The sequence below is a fragment of the Coregonus clupeaformis genome, unplaced genomic scaffold, assembly GCF_020615455.1.
Source record: "Coregonus clupeaformis isolate EN_2021a unplaced genomic scaffold, ASM2061545v1 scaf0073, whole genome shotgun sequence".
Taxonomy (NCBI): Eukaryota; Metazoa; Chordata; class Actinopteri; order Salmoniformes; family Salmonidae; genus Coregonus; species Coregonus clupeaformis.
In genome coordinates this window covers 837744-864327 of record NW_025533528.1, presented here as the reverse complement: position 1 = coordinate 864327, position 26584 = coordinate 837744, and the positions used below count along the sequence as shown (strand labels likewise).

The 26584-nt window shown below is 44.1% G+C and overlaps 1 protein-coding gene across 7 annotated transcripts in view; it reads left to right on the top strand.

Annotated features, from left to right (window-relative positions):
* Positions 1 to 273: 273 nt before the first annotated feature.
* The window catches only part of LOC121532032 (receptor-type tyrosine-protein phosphatase zeta), a 79884-nt gene continuing 53573 nt past the window's right edge, over positions 274 to 26584 (top strand). For all 7 annotated transcript variants that reach the window (XM_041837678.2, XM_041837677.2, XM_041837676.2 and 4 more), the window contains exons 1-2: positions 274 to 570; positions 25671 to 25742. In XM_041837678.2, the coding sequence (XP_041693612.1) occupies positions 510 to 570; positions 25671 to 25742 (133 nt within the window). In that variant the 5' untranslated portion in view covers positions 274 to 509. The remainder of the gene's footprint in view (positions 571 to 25670; positions 25743 to 26584) is intronic.

Sequence of the window (26584 nt, the reverse complement as noted above, 5' to 3'; positions counted from 1 at the left end):
AATCCAACATTGGTGTTTGCAGCACCCCACCCCCAAACTACTTCCCCCGGCTATGCAAATAGTCTAATGGTTTGTGTTTAAAAGAAAATGTCATATTCATAAAAAAAAGTTACAAAGTGACTGTTGCAACTGAGTTACATGGAATTATCACTATTCATATTGAATTAATTAAATCAATAAATCAATGAATGCAGGCTATTTCCTTAAAAAAAAAAGTAGGATCAACTCCCTTAAACAAGATAGAGCTCGTGCATTGTTATTGTCTGTGGGAGGCGCACGATCTCATACACTTTCCCTCCTCTCGCTCACCGTTCATCTCCGAGTAGCATACGAACAGCCTCACCGGAGATACCGAAAAGAAAGGATTGAGGATAAACGGGAACCGGACAACATAACAACTCCCAGCATGAAACAAATGTGAAACCGTCACGCTTACCGGGAGTATCTTTCCCAAGAACCATACATTACCTTTTTATTGTCTCCACCAAGGTTTGTGAGGTTGGTGAAATATGGAAACGGCTGCTTCAAGAGGCTTATTGCTCGCTCAGCTCTTGCTCGTCTGTCAATTAGGTAAGAACTTGACATTTAATTTAGTTTTTCTCATTATTAATTATTATTATTATATTATGTCATTATATATTTTTAAAGCTTTTTTGTTGTTTTTTCACTTGATGGTTATTGTTGATTCTGCCAAGGTAGCCTACCTGTTTCTCTTGGAGAATGCAATGCGCGTGAAGTTCAGGTTCAAATGAACTCGGTTCGCTTCACTAGCCTGCTTTGTACACCTTCATTTTATGTTTCAAGGATTATTTTTAGCTGATTTGATTTATAAACCTAAAGATAATAATCGCCTTTCGGTCTATTTCAATTCTCTCGAATGATTATGCACAATTGTTGTGCGTCTTTGGAGAAGTAGGCTCCATGTTGTTGAACATCATGTTGAAGTGGCAACATAATGCGGTTATAATGCAATGTAAGACTTGTTATAATCATGCATTACCGCATTATAATGTCATATTATCATATTATATCACATAATGAGAAAATACATAACGTATTGTAAGCCTTATTAAAATACAGTCGTATGCTTATATATAATTGGTATTACCAATATTTGTTGTGCAACCGTAGGACACAGACTATTGTCAGAAGAGCACAGAGGAACATCTATAGACTATCACTTGGGTGTAGCTAAGCACAGAAAGTTCAACATTCAAAATTGTTTCTATGTTGTGGATGAAGGGGCCAAATGTAAAGTAGCCCATCAGAATGTGCATTCCCATTAATCGGGTGTCTGCCACGGCTGTCGAACTATGTTATTAGTAAGTAAAACGCTATTTTTTGGCAAGGGGGGCTAGTAGTGATTGGTTGAATGGTGCTACTGAAATGAATGGTATGGCAGTCTCAAGCTGCCTGAAAACTGGTGCTACTGCTACCCCAGCAAAAGCCATGCAGAGCCATTAACCAACTGCGTTTTAGGTCACATTCCACAACTGTATTTCGCTCCTGATATTCAACTAAAGCTATCCTGAAAAGTTCAAACAGATAGCCTTTGGTTATACTTTATTTGGTACTGTATGTAGCCTATAAATAATGTGTTATTGATGTGTTACAAGCACGTTTAATTGCACATATTTTAATAGTTATCTTGTTATTTTGACAGAATTAAAATAGGCCTATAAATGGGGTTGCTGTTCCAGCCACCATTGGTTACAGGACAATAAAGGCAAATATTTGAATAAACTGATCATTTTACATATCCCCTCAGAACTGAGTGAAAGGAGTGTTTTCTTAATTAGCCCAGTTGGTCTCAGCCGTTCAGCGTCATTATGGCACACACATACAGTGCAAAAGTGTCAAGGAGGAGACTGATATGCTTGGTTTAATCTTTTGGGTGAGGCATTAGACAAAGATTTGAAAAAAGCTGGCTAAAGCTAGTTTGCTTAAGAGCTAGAAGCCTTTTGTGACAGGCCTTGTGAACTGGGATATCAAATGTGTTGGTACATGCTGAATGCTTTACCTCATGCACCCCACCGCCACCACTCCCCTCCTCTTCTCCCTTCTTTTTGCCCCTTTCAGTAGAGTGCTTTAAATGACGCTTTGATGAAACGTGGAGCACAAAGGAAGCGGTCGTTTGTTGGGAAGGCAGCATAGGGATTGATGGCAGAAAAAAGACACAAAGTGAATGAATGCAACGCAGACCCTGCACCATCTGTCTTCCCAATGTGGTTGGCTATAGATGGGGCATTTACACTGGGCATCACCCACATTGCCCCGCTCTCTCTCGGATGAGGAAGTCTCTGTGCCTGTTGTTTTGGAGCAGGGTGGTCGTGACTCGTGACAGATGGCAGTCATAGTTTGTCAGTCAGTCATTCAGGTGGATGGTTGGTTGGTGGGGTTCCAGATGCCATATCCTATGCTCATGCCTCTTGGAAGTCCACTTTAGAGGGGTGTGTCACAAGCTGTTGGTCCAATGCTTAATCCAGTTTCAGATGTAGCTTACTGGTATAATGAGGAAAGTGTGCTAGTTCATACCTTCAGGTTGCCCATGCAGCTGTTATCACACTGAGGAACACAATAAACTACACTTGCAGAGTACACAACTCAAGAGTTTATTTGCATAGAGTGTATTTGCATAATCTGGAAAACAATTACTTTGTATGAGTCAAGCATTGTCTACTTTAGTCTGAGTATGACTGTTGTTAACTGTGCAAAATCACACTTATTACCAACAGAAGTTGAAACTCAGCTTCTCAGCTCCTTTGATGCAAAGACAAATAGCGTTTTCTCTATGCCACCTCTCCCTTGTTCTTTCTGCCCCCTCTCTACTCTTTCTTCTCATTTCCCCTCCTACCTTCTCCCATCCTTCTTTCTCCTCTCCCTCTTTCTCTGAGGGAGCTGCGGGACACCCTACCCAGAGCAGCTTGGCACACTGGTCCTCTTTGCCATCCCTGCATGGTTGCTGGTAAAAAGCAGAGCAGATTTCCAATCGGTGGCAGGAGGGGTATTTGATGACCAGATTAGTCGGTATTAGGCTCAACGGCATTCACTCAAGTTTGCACAGGGGCCACACTGAATCGTCTGAGTCACCCCTTTCTCTCTCCCCGGCCATGGCTGAATAGGACTGGGGTTACGTGGGGGTACAGCCCAGCCAAGCCACCATAGCGGAGCCCAGGACACAGGTTCTCCTCCATATCCTCCGTCTTCCCAAGGTCTCCCCCGTGAATTATGCTGTCAGAAGAGAGATTTGTTTTGTGTAGGTGGGGGAGAAGCTGGCAGAGGGCAACGGTGTTCAGGGGTGCGCAGCGACACAGCGAGGGGGGACCATTGTAAGCGTGACGCTAGATGGAGCACCAATTTGTCCCAGAGGCAGTGGTGGCGCTTGAGCAGGAGGATCTCATGCTGCGAGACTGGGGGGGAAGTGTGAGAGCGCAGCGTGTTGCGACCGTCACAGGAGTGTCATGGCAATGCTCCAACGATCTGGCTCCCAGGCTCCCCCTCCTTGACACCTCAGCGGTGCCCCCAAGCTAGGAGAGCGATGGAGTTGAGGCTTCAACCGCACTTTTAATTTCATTACTTTGTTCCAGACCTTTCCCCTTTTCATGCTTACTCTCACTGTCTTTATCTCACACTTTCACATGCATTCTTCTCTCCTCCTTTTTGTCCCATATATTTGTTAAACTATTTCTGTCCCTCATCATCGTCAATCTGTGATTTTCTCCTCCTCTCATCATTTTGTCCTTCCTGTCTCATTCTCCTCTCACTCCCCCAATCTCACCCCCCGTTTGTCCTCTTCTTGTCTCCCTCCCACCATCTCTACCCTCTACCTAGTCTCCTTCTCCTCGTTTGTCTCATAAACAGCCAGGTTCTGCTGGTGTCCCCCTGGCGTTCTGCCAGCCGGGTCCTCGATGACCACCACTGGCTGCTTAATGGATGACAGGGCAGATCCGGGTGGCCCATCTTGCAACTGAAAGAGGGCTTCTCACACCGGGGCCATTGGGGAGAACAAGAGGAGTCCCATAGAGTGGCTGGTAGAGAGCCATTGATTTCTCCCCCTCTTCTTCTCTTCAGCTGCCTGTTAGTGTGTGGTCTCTTAATTGTCCTGTATATCGATGGCTCTTGTCCTGACACTGAATACAAATCCCAAAGTTACTAAGATAAAGGCCAGCGAGCTTGTGGGAACAACACTGTTGGTCAAGGTGCATTTTGCTCGGGGGGATTGGGGGTGTATCCCCCCTTCTCTTTTTTAATCTTCCTTTTAGTTCTAATTCTCAATGGGACACAAGTAATGGAATTTGTAGATGTGTTGGGACTTAAATGACTGTACATACCAGTCCCGAAAAGGCTCATGCTCTTTCATGTACATTAAATATCAGTAAGGTACAAATGAAATGTAATTGCTTACAGGAGTAACATTTTGACAGGATGGTAACGAATCGTTTTGCAACAAAGTTGAAATTTGCATAGAATGCAGACTGGGCACTGACAGAATTCATAATGTGAACAATTAAAAAACCTGTGTAGCATGACATGCCTGTGTAGTTATGCAAATAACTGGGACTTTGAACAATTTAAGAATCTTTTGGCAGTGCTAAGCGTAAGACTGTACGGGCAGATATTTTACTCAAGCCAAGCTTCAAGTTGGTCAAGTGTTTGACAGTATTTATTTGTAGGCCGTGGCTGTGAATACAGAGTTTTCAGCTCCACCCCGTCCCTTTGGAAATCAAATCAAATCAAATGTATATATAAAGCCCTTTTAACATCAGAAGATGTCACAAAGTGTTATACAGAAACCCAGCCTAAAACCCTAAACAGCAAGCAATGCAGATGTAGAAGCACGGTGGCTAGGAAAAACTCCCTAGAAAGGCAGGAACCTAGGAAGAAACCTAGAGAGGAACCAGACTCTGAGGGGTGGCCAGTCCTCTTCTGGCTGTGCCGAGTGGAGATTATAAGAGTACATGGCCATTAATGACCAGCAGGGATTAAATAATAATCACAGTGGTTGTAGAGGGTGCAACAGGTCAGCACCTCAGGAGTAAGTGTCAGTTGGCTTTTCATAGCCGAGCATTCAGAGATCGAGGTAGCAGGTGCGGTAGAGAGAGAGGGGGAGGGCGGGAGAAAAAGGGTCGAAAACAGCAGGTCCGGGACAAGGTAGTACGTCCGGTGAATAGGTCGGGGTTCCATAGCCGCAGGCAGAACATTTGAAACTGGAGCAGCAGCATGACAAGGTAGCATGTCTGGTGAACAGGTCAGGGTTCCATAGCCACAGGCAAAACAGCAGAAGCTGGAGCAGCAGCACGACCAGGTGGACTGGGGACAGCCAGGAGTCATCAGGCCAGGTAGTCCTGAGGCATGGTCCTAGAGAGAGAGAAAGAGATAGAGAGAGAGACAGCGTACTTAAGTTCACATAGGACACCAGATAAGAGAGGAGAATTTCACCAGATAGGACAGACTGACCCTAGCCCCCTGGCACATAGACTATAATAATTAATAAAAATAATAATTGGTCATTTAGCAGACGCTCTTATCCAGAGCGACTTACAGGAGCAATTAGGGTTAAGTGCCTTGCTCAAGGGCACATCGACAGATTTTTCACCTAGTCGGCTCGGGGATTAGAACCAGCGACCTTTCGGTTACTGGCACAACGCTCTTAACCACTAAGCTACCTACAGCATAGATACTGTAGGCTGAGACGGGGGGGTCGGGGGACACTGTGGCCCTGTCCGACGATACCCCCGGACAGGGCCAACCAGGCAGGATATAACCCCACCCACTTTGCCAATGCACAGCCCCCACACCACTAGAGGGATATCAACAGACAACAAACTTACTACCCTGAGACAAGGCTGAGTAGAGCCCACAAAGTTCTCCTCCACCGCACGAGCCCGAGGGGGCGCATGACCGGACAAGAAGATCACGTCAGTGACTGAATCCACTCAAGTCAAGTATAGTGAAAAAAGCCTGGCACGACGTGACGCACTCCTCCTAGGGACGGCATGGAAGAGCACTAGTAATCCGTAATAGGGTCAGAGGCAGAGAATCCCAGTGGAGAGAGGGGAGGCAGACAGGCAGAGACAGCAAGGGCGGTTTGTCACTCCAGTGCCTTGCCGTTCACCTTCGCACCCCGGGGCCAGACTACACTCAATCTTAGGACCTACTGAAGAGATGAGATGAGTCTTCAGTAAAGACTTAAAGATCGAGACTGAGTCTGCGTCTCTAACATGGATAGGCAGACCATTCCATAACAATGGAGCTCTATAGGAGAAAGCCCTGCCTCCAGCGGTTTTCTGGAGAAATTCTAAGGACAATAAGGAGGCCTGCGTCTTGTGACCGTAGCGTACGTGTAGGTATGGACGGCAGGACCAAATCTGAGAGATAGGGAGCAAGTCCATGTAATGCTTTGTCAGTTAGCAGTAAAACCTTGAAATCAGCCCTAGCCTTAACAGGAAGCCAGTGTAGAGAGACTATTACTGGAGTAATATGATAATGTTTTTTGGTTCTAGTCAAGATTCTAGCAGCCGTATTTAGCACTAAATGAAGTTTATTTAGTGCTTTATCCGGGTAGCCGGAGAGTAGAGTATTGCAGTAGTCTAATCTAGAAGTGACAAAAGCATGGATTAGCTTTCTGCATAATTTTTGACAAAACATTTCAGATTTGGGAAAGAAGCTGCCGTTGAAATATACTTTATATGTTCGTCAAAAGAGAGATCAGGGTCCAGAGTAACACAAAGGTCCTTCACAGTTTTATTTGAGATGACTGTACAACCATTTACATTTAAGTCATTTAGCAGACGCTCTTATCCAGAGCGACTTACAAATTGGTGCATTCAATTTAGAATTGGTGCATTCAACTTAGAATTGGTGCATTCAAACCATCAATATTAATTGTCAGATCAAACAGCAGATATTTTTGGGCTTCACCATGTTTCATCGAAATGTGTCGTCCGCATAGCAGTGAAAGTTGACATTGCGTTTCCGAATGACATCACCAAGAGGTAGAATATGTAGTGAAAACAATAGTGGTCCTAAAATGGAACCTTGAGGAACACCAAAACTTACAATTGGTTTGTCAGAGGACAAACCATCCACAGGGACTAACTGATATCTTTCCGACAGATAAAATCTAAACCAGGCAAGAGCTTGTCCGTGTAGACCAATTAGGGTTTCCAATATCCAAAAGAATGTGGTGATCGATGGTGTCAAAAGCGGTATTAAGGAGTACGAGGACAGATGCAGAGCCTTGGTCTGACGCCATTTACCACCTTCAGGAGTGCAGTCTCAGTACTATGAAGGGGTCTAAAACCAGACTGGAGCGTTTCGTATACATTATTTGTCTTCAGGAAGGCAGTGAGTTGCTGTGCAACAGCTTTTCCCAACATTTTTGAGAGGAATCAGGAGAGGCTTTATAACTGCCATTTTTTGTGAGTTTGTTACACATCCGGAGGATACAGTGCCGTTTATTATGTTCAACATAGGAGGACCAAGCACAGGAAGTAGATCTTTCAGTAGTTTAGTTGGAATAGGGTCCAGTTGGCAGCTGGAAGGTTTAGAGGCCATGAATATTTGTGTGTATGTGTCAAGAGATACATTATTAAAAAACTTAAGTGTCTCAATTGATCCTAGGTCCTGGCAGTTCTGTGCAGACTCAGGACAACTGAGGTTTGGAGAAATACGTAGATTCAAAGAGGAGTCCGTAATTTGCTTTCTAATGATCATGATCCTTTCGTCGAAGAAGTTCATGAATTCATCACTGCTGAAGTGAAGGCCATCCTCTCTTGGGGAATGCTGCTTTTTAATTAGCTTTGCAACATGATTTTTTTTATTCTCCTCAATTAGGTTGGAAAAGTAGGCTGATCGAGCAGCAGTGTGGGCTCTTCGATATTGCACGGTACTGTCTTTCAAAGCTAGTCGGAAGACTTCCAGTTTGGAGGAGCGCCATTTCTGTTCCAATTTTCTGGAAGCTTGCTTCAGGGCTCTGGTATTTTCTGTATACTAGGGAGCTACACTGAACAAAAATATAAACGCAACATGAAAAGTGTTGGTCCTATGTTTAGTGAGCTGAAATAAAAGATCCCAGAAATGTTCATCAGCATAATCATTACACAGGTGCACCTTGAACTGGGGACAATAAAAGGCCACGCTTTCCATGTGAATATTGAAGTCACCAAAAGTTTGAATATTATCTGCCATGACTACAAGGTCCGATACGAACTCAGTGAGGAACGCTGTATACGGCCCAGGAGGCCTGTAAACAGTAGCGATAAAAAGTGATGGAGTAGGCTGCATAGATTTAATGACTAGAAGCTCAAAATACGAAAACGCAATCATTTATTGTTTTTATTTTTGTTGAATTTGCTGTTGTAAATGTTAGCAACACCTCCGCCTTTGTGAGATGCGCAGGGGATATGGTCACTAGTGTAACCAGGAGGAGAGGCCTCATTTAACACAGTAAATTCATCAGGCTTGAGCCATGTTTCAGTCAGGCCAATCACATCAAGGTTATTATCAGTGATTAGTTCATCGACTATGACTGTCTTGGAAGTGAGGGATCTAACATTGAGTAGTCCTATTTTGAGATGTAAGATATTATCACAATCTCTTTCAATAATGACAGGAATGGAGGAGGTCTTTATTCCAGTGAGATTGCTAAGGCGAACACCGCCGTGTTTAGTTTTGCCCGACCTACATCAAGGCACAGACACGGGTCTCAATGGGGAAAGCAGAGCTGACTATACTGACTATGCTAGTGGCAGACTCCACTAAGCTGGCAGGCTGGCTAACAGCCTGCTGCCTGGCCTCCACCGTATCTCATTGTGGAGCTAGAGGAGTTAGAGCCCCGTAGTTTTGAGAAACCTCTTTCTCAAAGCTACGGATCTGGAATACGTTCTGCGTATGTATTATTTTACGCACACATTTTTTCTACATACAGATATAGGATCTTAATTTAATCACCCTGTTGCAGGAGAACTTTCCTGCAATGCAGGAAATTTTAAACGTATAGTGTTTTTGAAATTTCAGACTTGATTTTCCCTTACGAAAAATTTATCAACCCCTACAAAAATGTCCATTAATTATAATCCACATAATAATTGTTACTGTGGGATTATTTTCCTGCTGTAGCAAACTGGCTCAAATGGGCAGCAGCTACGTAAAAAATCCTGCTCAAAACCAATATAATTATTTACACACCACCACCAATGGAGGAGATCCGAGACCTCAGTGCTGATTGTGCTGTCTTCATTAAAACATGTCCCCTCATGGTTAGCTTGCAAGTATTTCAATGTTGGCATCATATTTATAGGACCACTACTGTACTAGAACAAAATGAGTAAAGTATCCTACTCTGTACCCCACCATGATTCCCAAATTTGCTGATTGGCAGACTAGCACAGTCTTTGGTGGAGGGTGGCAGCTGGCCCCAGCTGGTGGTGGACACTAGACAGCGGGTGGCCAATACTAATACTCCCATCAGGGGTCCGGAGCCATGTCTGGGTACATGTGGAGAGACCAATCTGTGCTGCAGCCCCGTATTGAAGGAGGTTAATGACAGACATGTCATGCCCATTGAAATAGAACTTTCATCCTCTGTGACAGAAATGTATTGGTAATGAATGATACCACTCAAAAGTAGGCCATCAGTGGAACCTCAGAAAGCTTTGGCGAATGACACCTCTGGTTACTGAGAAATCACACCTGAAAAGAAAAGACTATCAGAGACAAAAAGTTGGTTGTCTGCACTAGAGATCTTCACAGATCCACCTGTACCCGAATTCCCGAGACCCGATCCGGGACCCGAGTGGGTCTGGATCCAGAATTCAAAATAATGTCACAGGTCTGGGTCGGATCTGATATGATTGTCACAGGTCTCGGATATGTGTAATTATAACTGACTTGTCCAGAAGGACCCTACAGATCCGAACGCGACTGCTGCAGTAAAGAGAGAGAGAGACATTTTATGATTTATGCTGCTGCTCTTTGCTTTTCACGAGAGTGGAGCGTGTTGTTGTTGTTGGCCAATCGTAAGTCATAAAAGCGGCAATAGGTACAGTCATAGAGATATCTAATCAACGGAAGATGGTGGAATGACGGAATTAAAAGTTAAAGGAGAAGGATAGGCTACAACGACTAAGAGCCAACAGGTAGGCTGCTACTTAATATTCTGAATGGAGTTGTTGTAACTGTAACTGTATTTGTAACTGTAGGCAGTGCTTGACTTGGGCAGGAGGTCACTGGAGCTGAGTACTGGCACCTCAAATGTTCTACTGCTAGAACTCCTGTTCCTCTTATAGAATATTAGCTCAAAAGTATTGTGGAGCTGCACTGTAGCCTCAATTAGCCTAGCTAGCTAAAGTTAACTAGCTTCTCCCGGTTTGATGCAGTCAAGACAGATACTATGTAATCATATTTGATGATAAATGACCTAGCTATGGCAGCTATTAGTCTTCTATAGCGCGAGTCGGCTTGGTTGGTTTCTATCTCTAGTCTCTTCCTCCCTCCCTGCTCCTGTCACTCGCTCACAGTACGGCCCCTCCCCCTTCTAGAGCTGCACCTCTCTCCCTCCTCTCGCGCTTTATCAGCTCTGGTTAATAGTGGTCCTCTGTAGCTCAGCTGGTAGAGCACGGCACTTGAAACGCCAAGGTAGTGGGTTCGATCCCCGGGACCACCCATACACAAAAATGTATGCACGCATGACTGTAAGTCGCTTTGGATAAAAGCGTCTGCTAAATGGCTTATTATATTATTATATTAATAAAGTAGCTTAAAAAATTACTTTGCTGCTTTCCTCACTCAGATCGTTTCTGTATCCGACTTGGTCTATACGGAACATGTCTAGTTGTCCTCGGTGTTCCTTCGGAACGGGTCTCTATATATAAATACAAATATTATGCATATCGGGTCCGGGTGAGAAAGCCCCAGGTCCATTTCGGAACGGGTCAAACTTTTTGGACCCATGAAGACCTCTAGTCTACACCTTATAAAGTGGGTCAGGGTCAATCAAGGACAAAGCCTATCCAAAGAGTTATCCATGTCCCTCTGCTGCGCCGTCATTGTAATGGCCCTGCTACACTACAGCCATCGGGCGTCCGGCATTGAGGGAATGCTTCCTTTGAAATCAATGAAAGCTGCTATACTGCCCGTGTTGCGTCGTGTCCAATGACATCGTCCAAGCTCAAGAATCGCAGAGGTTCAATTCTCAATGGCTGACTTGTGAATGGAAATAATACAAATAAAAAACGATTTTGGTTGGTTTCTGTGTAGCAGGTAGAACGTCACATTGACGGCACATTGATGGCTGAAGTGTAAGTCTTCCCCCATCCCTGAGCCCCTCCATTTTCAATTAGCGTATCACTCAAAATGGCTACAGGCGTAGATCCCACAGGCCACCATGGAAATACTGGGTGATTGTTAATGAGTTGGTAATTTTTCTCACCTGACCTTGATGGATGGTCAAGGGACAGACACAGTGGATTAATCTACATGAAAAGCAATTAGTGCGTAGGCTAACCCCTGAGCCCTGCTTAGTGGTTCCTACTGAGCTCCTTCAGGCTAGTGGTTTATGATATTGTGTCATCTTCTTTATGTGACCCTGCTGACAATGAAAAATGTGGGAGGACTTTTGTTCCTTAGAGATGTTCCAATACAAGAATCCTTGAGCTTTATGACATAAAAATAAAATGCTACTAGCTCATAAAGACGGATATTGCGCAAAGACTAAAGGATCACTCACTACTGAGAAATATGGTTGTGTTGGAGGCCAGAGAGAGGGTTCAGAGAGATTAAAGAGGATGAGTTGGCCCAGAGCTTGGAGGAGCAAGCAGCATGTTGTAGCACTGTGATATCCTCTCTGGTCTATTGGTCATCCGTGTCGGTCCATGTTTCCACCGTCAGGGTACAAGGAGAAATGGTGTTTCTGGGAAGTATAGCACAGTCACGCTCGGATGAGGTTGACTGCGTCCGGCTGTGCAACCTCTTGTGTCCGCATGTTCAGTGGAAGGTAGGGAACTCAATGGGAGTGCTGTAGTTTCCCTTCAAAGCCTTTGTGTCAGTTGTCAGTTTCTTCAATTGTCACTGCTTATAATAACACAACTCAGAGAAGGAAACATGAATTGCTCTTAGTGAGAGCATTTATTTGAATTTCTATTTCTGGTATTTCTTTGAGAGCATTTATATTATCATATTTGCATCATAGTTTTAGCAATCACTATTCATCCTATGATCAGGTGCTTCCTTGAACTTAACCATAAAATATATTTATCCTTCCCTCCTATAACAAAATCCAATCAGCTTATTAGAAATACCATGAAAGTAAGCAGTGGAGGGGAGTCCCCCTACTACCATTCACACACCGTCCCAGCCACCCACACTCCCGGGACAATCTGGAGACAACGTTGGCAGAAGATGCACCCGTCCGGCTCAGATGTGGTTTAGTTGCTCTTCTATGTCTGTTGTCCCCTTTTTTTGGAAAACGTTGGTCAGGCTCCATGGGACCAATTAGATTAGGTCCATGTCTAGACGAGTCCATGCCAAAACAGCCTCACCAGGCTTCATGATCAGAACAAATCCTTTATGCATGTGGAAATCTGGTTAAAACGATTTGCCACAGTTGCCAAAAGCATCTCTTCTGTGGAGTAGGACAGCCTCATCAACTTTTTATCTCTGTCATGGGTTCCGGTGGAATTGGGAAGAGAGTGTCTGTCTTGTCAACTGCTTTTTATAGAGGCAACTGTGTGTGTGCATGTGTGTGTGTGTTTGCGTGTTTGTGTGTGTTGGGGAAACATATTTAATTTCATTGAACGTCAATGACGTCCCCCCTCCTCACTAATTTACTTAGCTGTATGCTTAGTGTGCTTAGCTTTCAACTCCTATTTAAGTCTTCGTCACAGGCATGTTACTTTGTGAATAATGACAGGAGTCCAGTCTTCTATCCTATGCTATTCCGATCCGTGAGGACAGAGATGGTACAGATTGATGACTGTATTCAGGATAGAATGTTTATGTAAGGGTTGGCATCTATCCTGCATTTCATCAAACACACACACGTACACACACACACACAGATTTCATCTCCCAAGCCAGACAACTGAGGCTATCATGTTCAACACTCTCCTTGTATTGCGATACCGTCAATAAATGGGACAGTGTAAAGAATCAGGAAGATTGTGTAACCGCCCTCTGTGCCTCCTAACAAGCATGATCTCGACCTTTTCCATAACAATGATGGCAAATTAGCCTAGAAGCTGTCATTACTCATGTTCCCTTCATTTTTAATGAAGTGACAGACAGCTAATCAAGTTGACTGGACAGGAACATGAAAGTTGGTAGCTCTAATTGGTGAGAGCTTCAAGGTGTGGGGACAGGGAACAATCAGAGAATGGTGTGTGTGAATACTTTCATTATTGGCACAGAGTACCATATGGAGACCGAATGCACACCGTTGTTCCTGAAGGAGCAATTTACCAAATACTACATTTTAAAATGCTTTCAAATGGCTATTGGTCCATAAATCAGAGTGGTCTTTTCTGTAGACGCTCCCAGACTTCAATGTATGCTAGTGCGTTTTACCCAAAGTTTTTTTTTAAAAATAAATAAGTCCTCTGAGATCATTATGATGGAACTCTCCCCTTTTGATTCCAGTAAATCTCTCTCTTTTCCTCTAAACAAGCCGGGCTAAGTGGAACCTTGTTTAAAACATTCACTATCCCACTCTAGAGACGTTAGAGACGTTTGGGCGAGAAACTAATGACAAAGCGGAAAAAAGAAAGAGACAGTATTTCTCCCATGCAGGAAGACTGTCTGAATGACACAACATTATCATTTTTTTCACACCACCCAGAGAGTGATCGAGACAGAGGTGATAGAGAGACAGAGATACAGATTGCAAAATCGTAGTTTCTCTGTGGTGTAAAATGATACATCCTCACCAAGACAGGCAGTGAGAGGAAACAGGCTGAATCTGTGGCCATGGCAATGTGTGGGAGACCAGGGGAAGTCACTGTGCCCGGGGGCCATAAGGAGGTCCACTTGTTTTCCAGGGAGTTGGGCCCCACGTATCCTGCATGCTGATTTGCTCTGGCCAGATGACCTCAAGAGCTAGATCAGCTGCTGTGAATATGGCTGGCTACTGGACCAGGCCTTCCTTATCCTATTGCAGTTCAATTCTGCAGGGGAACGTTAGGATGACGCATTAGAAAATGCTGGATAAACAAACATCCCTGCACTGTGTGTTTGGCCTGAGTCCAGGGAGGATAATGATGGAAACCTTAAACGGCTGGAGCCATTAGACAGAGTCCTCAATTAGACAGACTCTCTGGATGGGCCATTATGTACAGGAAGGAGCATACGCATGCACGGACGCTCGCACTCATGCATGCACACACAGAGATACTCTATTTCTTTCCCTCATCTGTTCTTTATCACATGCACACATACTCCTAATTGTATGCATGTATTGTGATTGGGGAAATTATCGATACAGGTACATACCGGGATATAATTTTTGACAATATATCGTATCGTATTGTTTTGACAATATCGCAATGTTATTTTTGCGCTAGTTGGCTGTACCTGCATCAAAACGCCAGTATTTTTCCTTCATAGCTTGTTCTCCATCTTCTTTTTAAATAGGGAGCCAATTTGTTTTCAGCACTTTTATTTCCATGACTGATCAAAACTAGTTTTCTTATGGCTCTCTCTTGTCCCTCTGCAGCAGACATAGGGTGAGCAATATGTTCCGAACATCGAATTGCTATAAAATCACAGTATCGAATCGCAATACATATAGAATCGTGAGAATCGCAATACATATCGTATCGGCACCTGACTATTGTGATAATATTGTATCGTGAGGTCCCTGGCAATTCCCAGCCCTACGCACTTGGCACACATACACAGACACACACTTTGAGCCACTCAGTCTTATCACCCCAGTACAGGGGACCTGGTGTTGGAGAATACAGGCCGGAGAGATTAGAGTGCAATTAAAAGTGTGACCACACATTTACACTCCAACTCATTTCACACTCCTCCCGTCGGGCACACACTGTGACATGTCCTCATGCCACCTGGGCATCGACAGACACTCTCCAGAGTCACTTAAACGAGGCACAATGAGAGGGTGCCAGTCCCAACAGCATGCCTGTCACACGACCTGTGCCCACACGGTCCCACAATGCCAATTGACCCATCTCACAGTGACATGAGCTTGTACTCTATAGAATGTGGAATCTTTCTAGAATCCTCCACAGTCTGGACAAGAGCCAGAACTGTACAGCCATGTATAGACAAGGAGCAATTCAGTTCAATACGCAATTAAACCAGGATTCTCCAACTCCAGTCCTGGAGAAATACTGGGTGTGTGCATGCTTTTTTCCCTGCCCATTACTAACACAGTAATCAAATAATCAACTTTTCATGGTCTTCGGTCTGGTGTGTTTTACTGAGGGGCTGGAATCAGTGTGTGTCTAGTTACGTAAATAATTATATTGCATAAACATTGCTAAGGCAGGTTTGATTAAACCCGGCCCGTAGTCAAATATTATCTTTTGAGTTATAGATGTTTATCATCAACTCTATATTGATGTGCCTGCATATGGTTTATTTGAAGTATTCAACATCCAACAAGGACGTTTAATCTATTCTATTACAGCTCCCTTTGTTGGTTTGAACCAGTGAACCATTTACTTTTTCCTTGTGTGCAAATTCCATGTAGTAAAGTGATGTTTCTGTGTCCTTGTGTGGAGCCATGCCCGGATCACATGCCCAGGGGCCCCAACCAATTTTTTTTAAAATAATGATGGCCCTCAGGATCTGGTGTAATACTTTGTAAAAAGGTTTGGCTAATCTATTATGTCTAATTGATGATGCATTTAATGTTATTGCCACCCCCGCACCTCTCTGATTCAGAGGGGTTGGGTTAAATGCGGAAGACATATTTTGGTTGAATGCATTCACTTGTGCTACTGACTAGGTATCCCCTTTTCCTTCCCTGTCCCTAATGCTCCAGCTGTTCAGCCACATTATCATTTTAGAGAGCAGACAGCCCTGGGCTAATAAGTGTGGCACGTTACAGATCTCAGATCAGCAGCTGGACTCACACCATACGCAAACACACACACACAAACACACACATATACACACCATCCAACAGGAATCCCAAAAGACCATCAGTCATGCTTTCCCACCCAAGCAAGATGATGCATTGGGGAACTGGCTAGTTTATATATGTATGGTAATCCTTACTGAATGAATGACAGGCTGCCTTTGTGTGTTTGGTGGCATCACTCCATGGAGGATTTGCACCTCTACCCTACTGTCTCGATGCAACCTGGGAACTGAGATATGACATTGGCTATTGCCAATGAAATTATTGGCACAGGTTTAAACCCGTGACCGCTTTGACTACTTACTACCTTTGCCTGTCTGTTGGTTTATAACGGAAGACAGCCACACTTAGCAGGACACTTCTTTATGTCAAACAGGGTCTTCTGCTGTAACTTTCTCAGTGACCTCTGGAGAGGAACCAAACATTTGTTGGGGTTCAAGGGGTCCCCATTGCCAGAGGCTGCCTTACTCAACCATTCTGGCTATGGTAGAATTCTGTGCTCCTGCCCTGTGGGCTAGCCAGTGTCTCCCAGGGTCTGGTTAATCCTCTTATTCACCATGCAGCAGCATGCTGGTTGTTTCACAGACCCACAGCCCTCTTAATATATAGGCTACATACACACACAAGGCTGGCTGGCCACTCTCTGTTGGAGAAACACACTGATGTGGTTGTGGTCTCTCTCTCTCTCTCTCTCTCTCTCTCTCTCTCTCTCTCTCTCTCTCTCTCTCTCTCTCTCTCTCTCTCTCTCTCTCTCTCTCTCTCTCTCTCTCTCTCTCTCTAACTAGTAAGCTCAGGATTACTCATACAATAAAGTATCTCCCCTCACTGGACAAGCATTTTTTGGGGGAACTATTCAGTCCCTCTCTTGAGTTGCAGGACTGCATAATTCCCGTCCTCGATTGTCACGATCGTCGGATACAGAGGACCAAGGCGCAGCGTGGAAGGCGAACATACTTTTATTTATCAGAATAATCACTCGAACAAAACAACAAATCGATACGTGACGTCCTCGGTTCAAACACAAACCTACACTGGAACAAGATCCCACATAAAACAATGCCAAACGGCTACCTAAGTATGGCTCCCAATCAGAGACAACGAGCTACAGCCGTCTCCGATTGGGAGCCACCCTGGCCAACATAGAAATACAAAACTAGAACAAACAAAGAAAACTCACACCCTGGCTCAACATACAAGCGTCCCCAGAGCCAGGGTGTGACAGTACCCCCCCCCCCAAAGGCACGGACTCCGACCGCGCCAACCAAACACCACAGGGGAGGGACCGGGTGGGCACTCCGCCTTGGCGGCGGATCCGGCTCCGGGCATGATCCCCACTCCCTCTCTAACCCCCCAAAGTACCCCTGGTCCGGTCTGGCCCTGCTGGCCGGAGCTGGACTGAACACTGGTGGAGCGGATTGCTCTAGCTCCGGCGTGGAGCAGCTGACCGGTGCCGGACCAGGCACCGGTGGAACAGGCACGGGCTGTGCCGGACTGACGACGCACACCACTGGCTTGGTGTGGGGAGCAGGAACGGGCCGGACCGGGCTGACGAAGCGCACCACCGGCTTGGTGCGGGGAGCAGGAACGGGCCGGACCGGGCTGACGGGCGCACCACTGACTTGGTGCGGGGAGCAGGAGCGGGCCGACCGGGCTGACGACGCGCACCACTGTCTTGGTGCGGGGAGCAGGATCGGGCCGACCGGCTGACGGGCGCACCACTGACTTGGTGCGGGGAGCAGGAACGGGCCGGACCGGGCTGACGGGCGCACCACTGACTTGGTGCGGGGAGCAGGAACGGGCCGGACCGGTTGACGAAGCGCACCACTGACTTGGTGCGGGGAGCAGGAACGGGCCGGACCGGGCTGACGAAGCGCACCACTGGTTTGGTGCGAGGGGCAGGAACAGGCCGGACCGGGCTGGCGACGCGCAGCACAGGCTCGGTGCGAGGGACAGGAACAAGCCGGACCGTACTGGGAACACACACCACTGGCCCTACGCGGGGATCAGGAACGGGCCGGACCGGACTGGCAACACACCCCAGTACCTCTCGCCGTGCCTCTACATCCTCCTTCCCCCTGGTGACCAGTGACTCCCGTAACCTGGTGGCCTCCTGCTGCCCCGTCGTCCACGGCGTGAGCCCCCCCCTAAAAATATTCTGGGCGTCTCTCCTCCCCGTGGGCCAGGCCTCCATAGCTCTCGCCAGACTTTCGCTCCTCTGCTCCAAAGTCCAGCCTCTCTCCTCCTCACGCTGCTTGACCCAGTCGAGGTTGATATTCATCAGAGTCACCTCTGGCGTTGGCTCCTGGACACGCTGCTTGGTCCAGTTATGGTGGGATCTTCTGTCACGATCGTCGGATATAGAGGACCAAGGCGCAGCGTGGAAGGCGAACATACTTTTATTTATTAGAATAATCACTCGAACAAAACAACAAATCGATACGTGACGTCCTCGGTTCAAACACAAACCTACACTGGAACAAGATCCCACATAAAACAATGCCAAACGGCTACCTAAGTATGGCTCCCAGTCAGAGACAATGAGCTACAGCCGTCTCCGATTGGGAGCCACCCTGGCCAACATAGAAATACAAAACTAGAACAAACAAAGAAAACTCACACCCTGGCTCAACATACAAGCGTCCCCAGAGCCAGGGCGTGACATCGATGTTGAGCGTCAATCAGGATTCAGATTCAATTATCACTCGAAGGATATTGTAATGGCAAAAGGTGTGATAAAAACTCTTCAGAAAATCACTCTTATCATTTTATTCAGTTGACTACAGTATTATCATTCAGAGAAATGCAGAATGAATCTGTCTGCCCCATTGTTACTGATCGTTTTACCTAGTCAGGGTGAATGATGGAGGAGGAGGTAAAACTATCAGTAATGATGTGTGTGTTCAACCTTCTTCATTATTCATGAGCACTGTACAATGAGACCGCACATTCTTTCCGCCATTGTTCTACACACTATATGGCTGAGTCATCAAACCCACCAGCAGCACTTTTTGCATTCTGATGAAGATAATGAGGTAGTAGAGTTTGATAGCAGGAGTTCAACAAAGCTTTCGACAGTCAATGTTTTTTGGGGCTTTAAATTAGTTATTTACCAACATTATTCCCTTGAATAAAACAAGTAATAAACAAGGCAACAGTAAACTTGTCGTCCCCCATGAATGATACAGATTTGCTCTTTGTAGTCTAACGCCACAATGGCAGACGGACTTCTCTCCTGTGTCCTCCTTTGTCACATGAACACGGTGCTCTGTAACTGAACCTATGGGCTGTTTGATCTGTGCATGTATGAGCGATGTGCCATGAAGACTGGTTTTTGTTTGTCCAACTCCATTCATACAACGTTACAACAGGAAATTGAAACCTGGTGTCTGGACATAGGCTATGAGGCTAACCCCTTGGTGAAATAAAAACCTCTGTTGATTGAGTGAAACCGAACCGGGGGCCATTCAGACAGGGTCAGGCAATCAAGGAGACAACTCGACAAGACAATGGCACAAGAAGTACCTGTCTGGGAGTGTAGCTCTCAGTTACTTGGCATGACCTCTTGTGATAACTACATGAGATGGTAGCACTGTACAAGCCATGTAAAATAAATGTGCACTGTCAAATGTCCTTTTTAGTTCCTTGAATATTTTCACTCAATACATTTTTGAAAGATATTCAATGTTGGTCGAGACAATTGTAGTTTCCATTCGTAACCACCACAAATGTAGGCGCTGGGCCACAATGAGTTAAGCACCCCAGATTGTAATTTAAGGAAAGCTTCTTGTTCCCTTTCAGTCACAGGTGCACCACTGATCCTTAAAGAGGAAAGGTAATGCCATTCATCATGGTCATGGACGATCACCAGACAAAGCAAGACGAGCCCAGATTGTAATCCTCTGTTGATGCTAAATAGGGATATATTCATGGTGCCCTTGACCTCACACACATGCAAACACAACACATACACAAATGCACATGTACAACACACACAAACACATACGTAGTCAAGCAGACATGCATGTATGCACACACACACACAGTGTAATATAATGAAGCCTATTGAATGAACCGGTGCTGGAAATGGACAGGTGTTTCATGTCATGAGTAGAAAACATCATTGCCGGCTAGCGTTCCATTCTGTATGGTCTCAGTATGGTGCATCAGAAGGTCAGACAAGGGAGACAGGGACACTGAGGATGTATCTCAATAATCATAAAAGGCTTCCTCTCCTTGTACCATTCCCTCATCTGCACTGAACGGAAAGAATAGGACTGGTGAAAGCCAAATACTCTTGTAGGCAATCATATCTCTCGGATCAGCGAGGGAGAGGAGAGGAGGATAGGAAGCCCTTGTAGAGATGTCCCTGTCTTGGAAAGAGACGCGTTGGTTTAAGGCCAAAGAAGACAACGTTTTGTGTGTGAGTGAGTGAACTTCCAGCCCTTGACCTTTTAACAAGGGGTCACGACCCTTGGCTGACCCCAGTGTTAGACGGCACAGACCAGTGAAGTCCAACAATGTGAGGAAGACCACAGGATAGAGGTGAGAATGAAGAGAATGAGAAAAGGGGAAAAATAGATCTATTTAGTTTCCTAATAATTATTTTAGTAGTTGCGGGACTATATCCCTTTGCACCTTTTAGATGATATCCTCAATGACTATCTAAACCAGCTCAGTATACAACACGTAGCGAAGGCTATGCAGCGGCATTCTTTGAACTCCCCAGAAGAGTTACTGGTATACTGCTTTGGGAAGATTGTGAGAAAAGTGGACTTTTGCTTGGTCGAAGACATTTAATCCAGGATTAGACAAATAAATTATATCCCAGGCAAACATGAAAACAGCCCAGGAGAGCATGAGGCCCCATCCTCATCTTCTTCCAACCAGAGTCAAGTCAGGTCAAGATTTGGACATGGTTTAAGACCCTTTTCACAATATTGTGCCAACCCGAACCATACTGTGTAGACTCTTTTTACATTGACCCTTCCAGCACGTTTCCAGTACTGATGGAATTTGGGGCCTATGCATTTGTAAGTGAATTTGTTTTTTATAAAGGAAAACAAGCTTCTTTCATCCCCCAGATGACAATCTTTTGTAGACAAAATGCTCAACTATGGAGGAATGCTGTTTAAAGGTTGGACGTTTGGAAAGGTCAAACCGGTACTCCAACCCTCTCTTCTATTCAGTTCCTCCTGCTTTCAAACAGCACCTTTCGTGCACATTCACAGTGATGTTCCCAAAACGTTTGGTGCTACTTCAGTCGCTCTGCGTGGGTCCCTCATGTCCACGCTTTTTGAAAACCTTTGGAGTTATTAACGTTGCGGAAATGTAGAAAATTCCCCATTCTTGGACATCACTTGGTTTCAGTAACATTTCAAGAACATTTGGTGTAATCGGTTTCCCTATGCTTTAGTGAGCAGGTGCTTTGTGCAAGCTATGCTAATGAGGCATGTTGGTTCTGACAGTAACTCTTCCGTAATGACCTGGCAGTGTAGCCCTGAGGGATCTGGCTCCAATTAATTATCCAGCAGGACTATTAGGGCATTATAATGATAAAATATCACCTCCTAATCATTCTGCAGCACTGGTACAGCAAAATGCAAGTATAATTATGTCTGCTGGTGAGGTGTGTGTGTGCTTGCGTGCATGTATGGATGGTTTTCTAGAGACAAGTAAACAAACACGCATGGATATATTCCACAGACAACCCCCAGAATGCATTATGTTAATGGCTGAATTTAAAATATATTAAATTGAGATGTTGTGTCACTGGCCTACACACAATACCCCATAATGTCAAAGTGGAATTATGTTTTTATAAATTGTTATACATTTAAAGAAAATGAAAAGCTGAAATGTCATGAATCAATAAGTATTCAACCCCTTTGTTATGGCAAGCCTAAATAAGTTCAGGAGTAAAAATGTGCTTAACAAGTCACATAATAATTTGCATGGACTCACTCTGTGTGCAATAATAGTGTTGAACCCTTTGACACGTACGATCACATATTGTGATCATTGTTGACTAGTACCATCACAAATATGTGATTGGAACAGAAGCAACAGAACGTATGATGCAACAAACGCGTCTAAACAGCATTGTTGTCTGAAAAGCATCTTAACAATGTTTTGTACTGCTGGGAAATAAAGGTCTTCACAACTTTATTCCTCAATTTCACCTTTTATTGTAAAAGATAAATGCGAACTTCATCATCCAAACATCACACGGAACACTGCCAAACAAGTCTAAATAACAGGTTGCGCTGACAAAAAAACAAAACATAAGTTAGCGACCTAACAGCTAGACTTGTTTACAATGTACCTCATCTCTGGTGAGCACAAGTGAGAAATGTAATATTGTTTAGAAAAGAGATGGGTGTCAGCTAAGATAACAGCAGCTACATTCTTTATGATGGTTTATGTTTGACAAGCGAAAACTCTCTAATCCCAGAATGTCATTCACTATAAGACGCACATAAACAAAGTCAAAGTCAAAGAGGGCTGCGCCCATTGCCTGAAAAATATGAACTTAGTTTGGCCACTTTTCAGCATATTACAAATCTTCAATGTACTTGTTACAGTGTATACAAGAACTGGAGCACATGACTTGACAAGTCGTTTACAGTTTTTGACAAATCACAAAGCAAATCAAGTGTTATCACCTCACAGATCATCACCCCAAATACAAGCCTACTGCCTAGCCTAACTGTAGTGCGAAAGCTAAACAGGGATGAAACCAGGTTAGGGGGGTTTGGCCATTATTATTATTATTATGTAGTTTTTTTGTCCATGGGGGATAGATATTGGGGAAGGTATCATGGGGGGATATGATGAAGGAAATATTAATATGATGGTGGAGTTATCAATAAATGGGGGGCAAACACAGGAGAAGTTTATACGCTAAATACAAATAAAACCCCTGGAAAGGGGGGTCTGAGCTGGCAACCCTGATGTATCATACTTACAATCTGATGCCATGTTGAAAACAACTGGGAACTGGGAACTGGGAACTCGGAAATCTCCGACTTCCACTTCAGTGCGTTCAAGACAACTGGGAACTCGGAAAAAAACGAGCTCTGCTTGGGGAAAATAATTTTGAACGGTCATCCAACTCGGAATTTCAACTTGGGAACTCTGAAATCTTTCTAGAGCTCCGACCTTCCGAACTGAAGATCACTGACGTCATGATTTGAGTTCCCAGTTGTCTTGAAAGCACCATAAGTCAATCGAGTGAACTATCCCTTGTTATAACATCTTGGATCTGACAGACGTTTACGTGACACCCAGAATGCATTGTATGATGTCAACAAACATGGCGCCACACATAGCTGGAAAATAGCTTAGCATTAGCTCATCATAATCAGTACAACCTTCAAAAAAGTATTTTACACACATCATATGTGTCCATTACGATCTATGCAAGAATCAGAATGCATTATTTGTCACCAGTACTTGAAAACATGTGAATAAAACAGTAAATACATTATGCTCCATACATACATACGCTATGCTACAGTAGAAATGACAACACAATATACAGAAAATAAGGCACTTACTTTGATAGGAACGCACACATGTCCAAAGTTATTATTTGTAAGGAAAACAGCAATGAAGGCAATGCGAGCAACAGCCAGAAAATGTGCCAGGGAGACGGCCATTTTTGATCTGGATGAACACTGGGGAAGTGCTTGGGCTCTCCTTGAAGAGAGAAGTTTGTCCGGCTTAGTAAAGCCTCAAACATAAATTGTCCGCAACAGTGAAATGGGCTCCTTCTTATGTGAATTAATGAGGAGGTTGAACGCACCTCAATTCAAACTGTTGTTAGAAAATAAAACTTGTTCGAAAATAATTTGAATTTGCCAAGTTGAAACATATCCTATAGATAATTAGCAGGCAGCATGTCTTGGTTTGAGGGAAGCGATGGTTAACTGTCTTGTTGCGTAACAATCACATTTTGGAACAATGAGTGCATTGTGACATCACGCGCATAAGAAAACTCACATTGGGGCCGACCGTTAGAGATATTTGGAACTCATGCATGAAAAGGTTAACATGATTTTTGAATGAATACCTCATCTCTGTACCCCACACATACAATTATCTGTAAGGTCCCTCAGTCGAGCAGTGAATTTCAAACACAGATTCAACCACAAAGACCAGGGAGGTTTTATAATGCCTCGCAAAGAAGGGCACCTATTGGTAAATGGGTAAAAAAAAACATTGAATATCCCTTTGAGCATGGTGAAGTTATTAATTACACTTTGGATGGTGTATCAATACAGCCAGTCACTACAAAGATACAGGCGTCCTTCCTAACTCAGTTGCCGGAGAGGAAGGAAACCGCTTAGGGATTTCACCATGAGGCCAACGGTGACTTTAAAACAGTTACAGAGTTTAATGGCTGTGATAGGAGAAAACTGAGGATGGATCAACAACATTGTAGTTACTCCACAATATTAACCTAAATGACAGAGTGAAAAGAAGGAAGCCTGTACAGAATACAAATATTCAAAAACATGCATCCTGTTTGCAATAAGGCACTAAAGTAAAACTGCAAAAAATGTGGCAAGAAATTAACTTTATGTCCTGAATACAAAGAGTTATGTTTGGGTCAAATCCAACACAACACATCACTGTGTACCACTCTTTATATTTTCAAGCATGGTGATGTCTGCATCATGTTATGGGTATGCTTGTCATCGGCAAGGACTAAAGAGTATAAAAAAGAACTGAATAGAGCTAAGCACAGGCAAAATCCTAGAAGAAAATCTGGTTCAGTCTGCTTTACAACAGACACAGAGACAAATTCACCTTTCAGCAGGACAATAACCTAAAACACAAGGCCAAATATACACTGGAGTTGTTACCAAGACGTCATTGAATGTTCCTGAGTGGCCTAGTTACAGTTTTAACTTAAATTGGCTTGAAAATCTATGGCAAGACTTAAAAATGTCTGTCTAGCAATGATCAACAACCAATTTGAAGAATTTTTAAAAGTGTGTTTTATTTTTACAAATGTTAGAATTTTTCTTCCACTTTGACATTACAGAGTTTTTTGTGTAGATCTTTGACAAGAAATTACAATTAAATCAATTTTAATCCTACCTTGTAACACAACAAAATGTGGAATAAGTCAAGGGGTGTGAATACCTTCTGAAGGCACTGTAAATCTTACTCATTATTCTCAAAATGGAGCAAATGTCTTCAGATGGAAAAGATAACAGATTGTTTTTATTGTATAATCTCAGACCTCCCTCTTTTGCTGATATTTTCTCATATATAACTCTAAATGAGTGGTTCTCAATGTTGCACTGCACATAATGGCCTATATGCAATATTGTTATGTGTAATAACACATTATTCTTAGTTTTTTTGCCATGATCTTTTGGAATGAGGGTATCGTGAGTTGATCTCAAATAAAAACAGACCAACTCAGGATGATTGAGAGGCTGTGTGAACGTATAATAATTCTGGTGCCATGATGACAATAATCCAGGCTGATTTAATGAAATGACATACTTGGACATAAACAGAGCTGTTTTTGAGAACTATTTTCTTTCTGTTGCAGCTGAACTGGTGCAAGGATACGGATACCGGGCCCAGCGCAAATTCTCAGAAGACATCGACTGGTCCTATGCGGGTGAGTGTGGAGTGGACCATATGAGTTTGGTTACATTTTCAATGTCTATCTCAGTGGGATACATTGGGATAAATTATTGATATATTGAAGTTAAGTGATTTTGGTGCATTGTAATACCAAAGACCAGTTGAAGTGTTACCCTGTATATTGAATGGGTTCCTTAGCCATGAATCCACAGGTGGTCAGGAGTGGAGTGGCACTCTGGTGGAGATAAGACTTTGATGTCTGCTGGACTGCCACGCTGTGTCCTCAAAGCTCCTCTTATGATGTGTGTGTGTGTGTGTGTGTGTTGGTGTGTGTGTGTGTGTGTGTTGGTGTGTGAGTGTGTTGGTGTGTCGGTGTGTGTGTGTGTATGCGTGCGTCCACGGCTGTGCGGGTGCGCAGGCACACAGTGAGTGAGTATGTGATTGATAAGTAGTGTGCTTCAAAGAGATGACTGGGATACGCTAGTATTTTGAGCTGGTAGTGACAGACAATATCAGACTTGCAGTCATAGACTACTAGTTGCTTGTGACTTGAATACTGTGTGTGTGCGTGAGTAATGCAATAACAGATAACCACAGAGATTGTCTAGTCTGGGCATGTGTAAAATATCAGAAGGGATTAACTTTGTCTTTATCTGTTTGACTCATCCTTAAACAGAGCTGTTATGGCTTCCAATAAACCTATTAGACTATACTGGTCTTGCCTAGTGACTGGTTAGAGAAGAATGGAGTAGCCTAGTCACAAAGCTTGTTCTCCTCACAAAGCTTGTACCCTGGAGTAGACTGAGATTTACTTAGGAATGGCCACTCCTGGCATCTCTATATCAGCCATTATTTGAGAGGAAGCACAAGGATGTG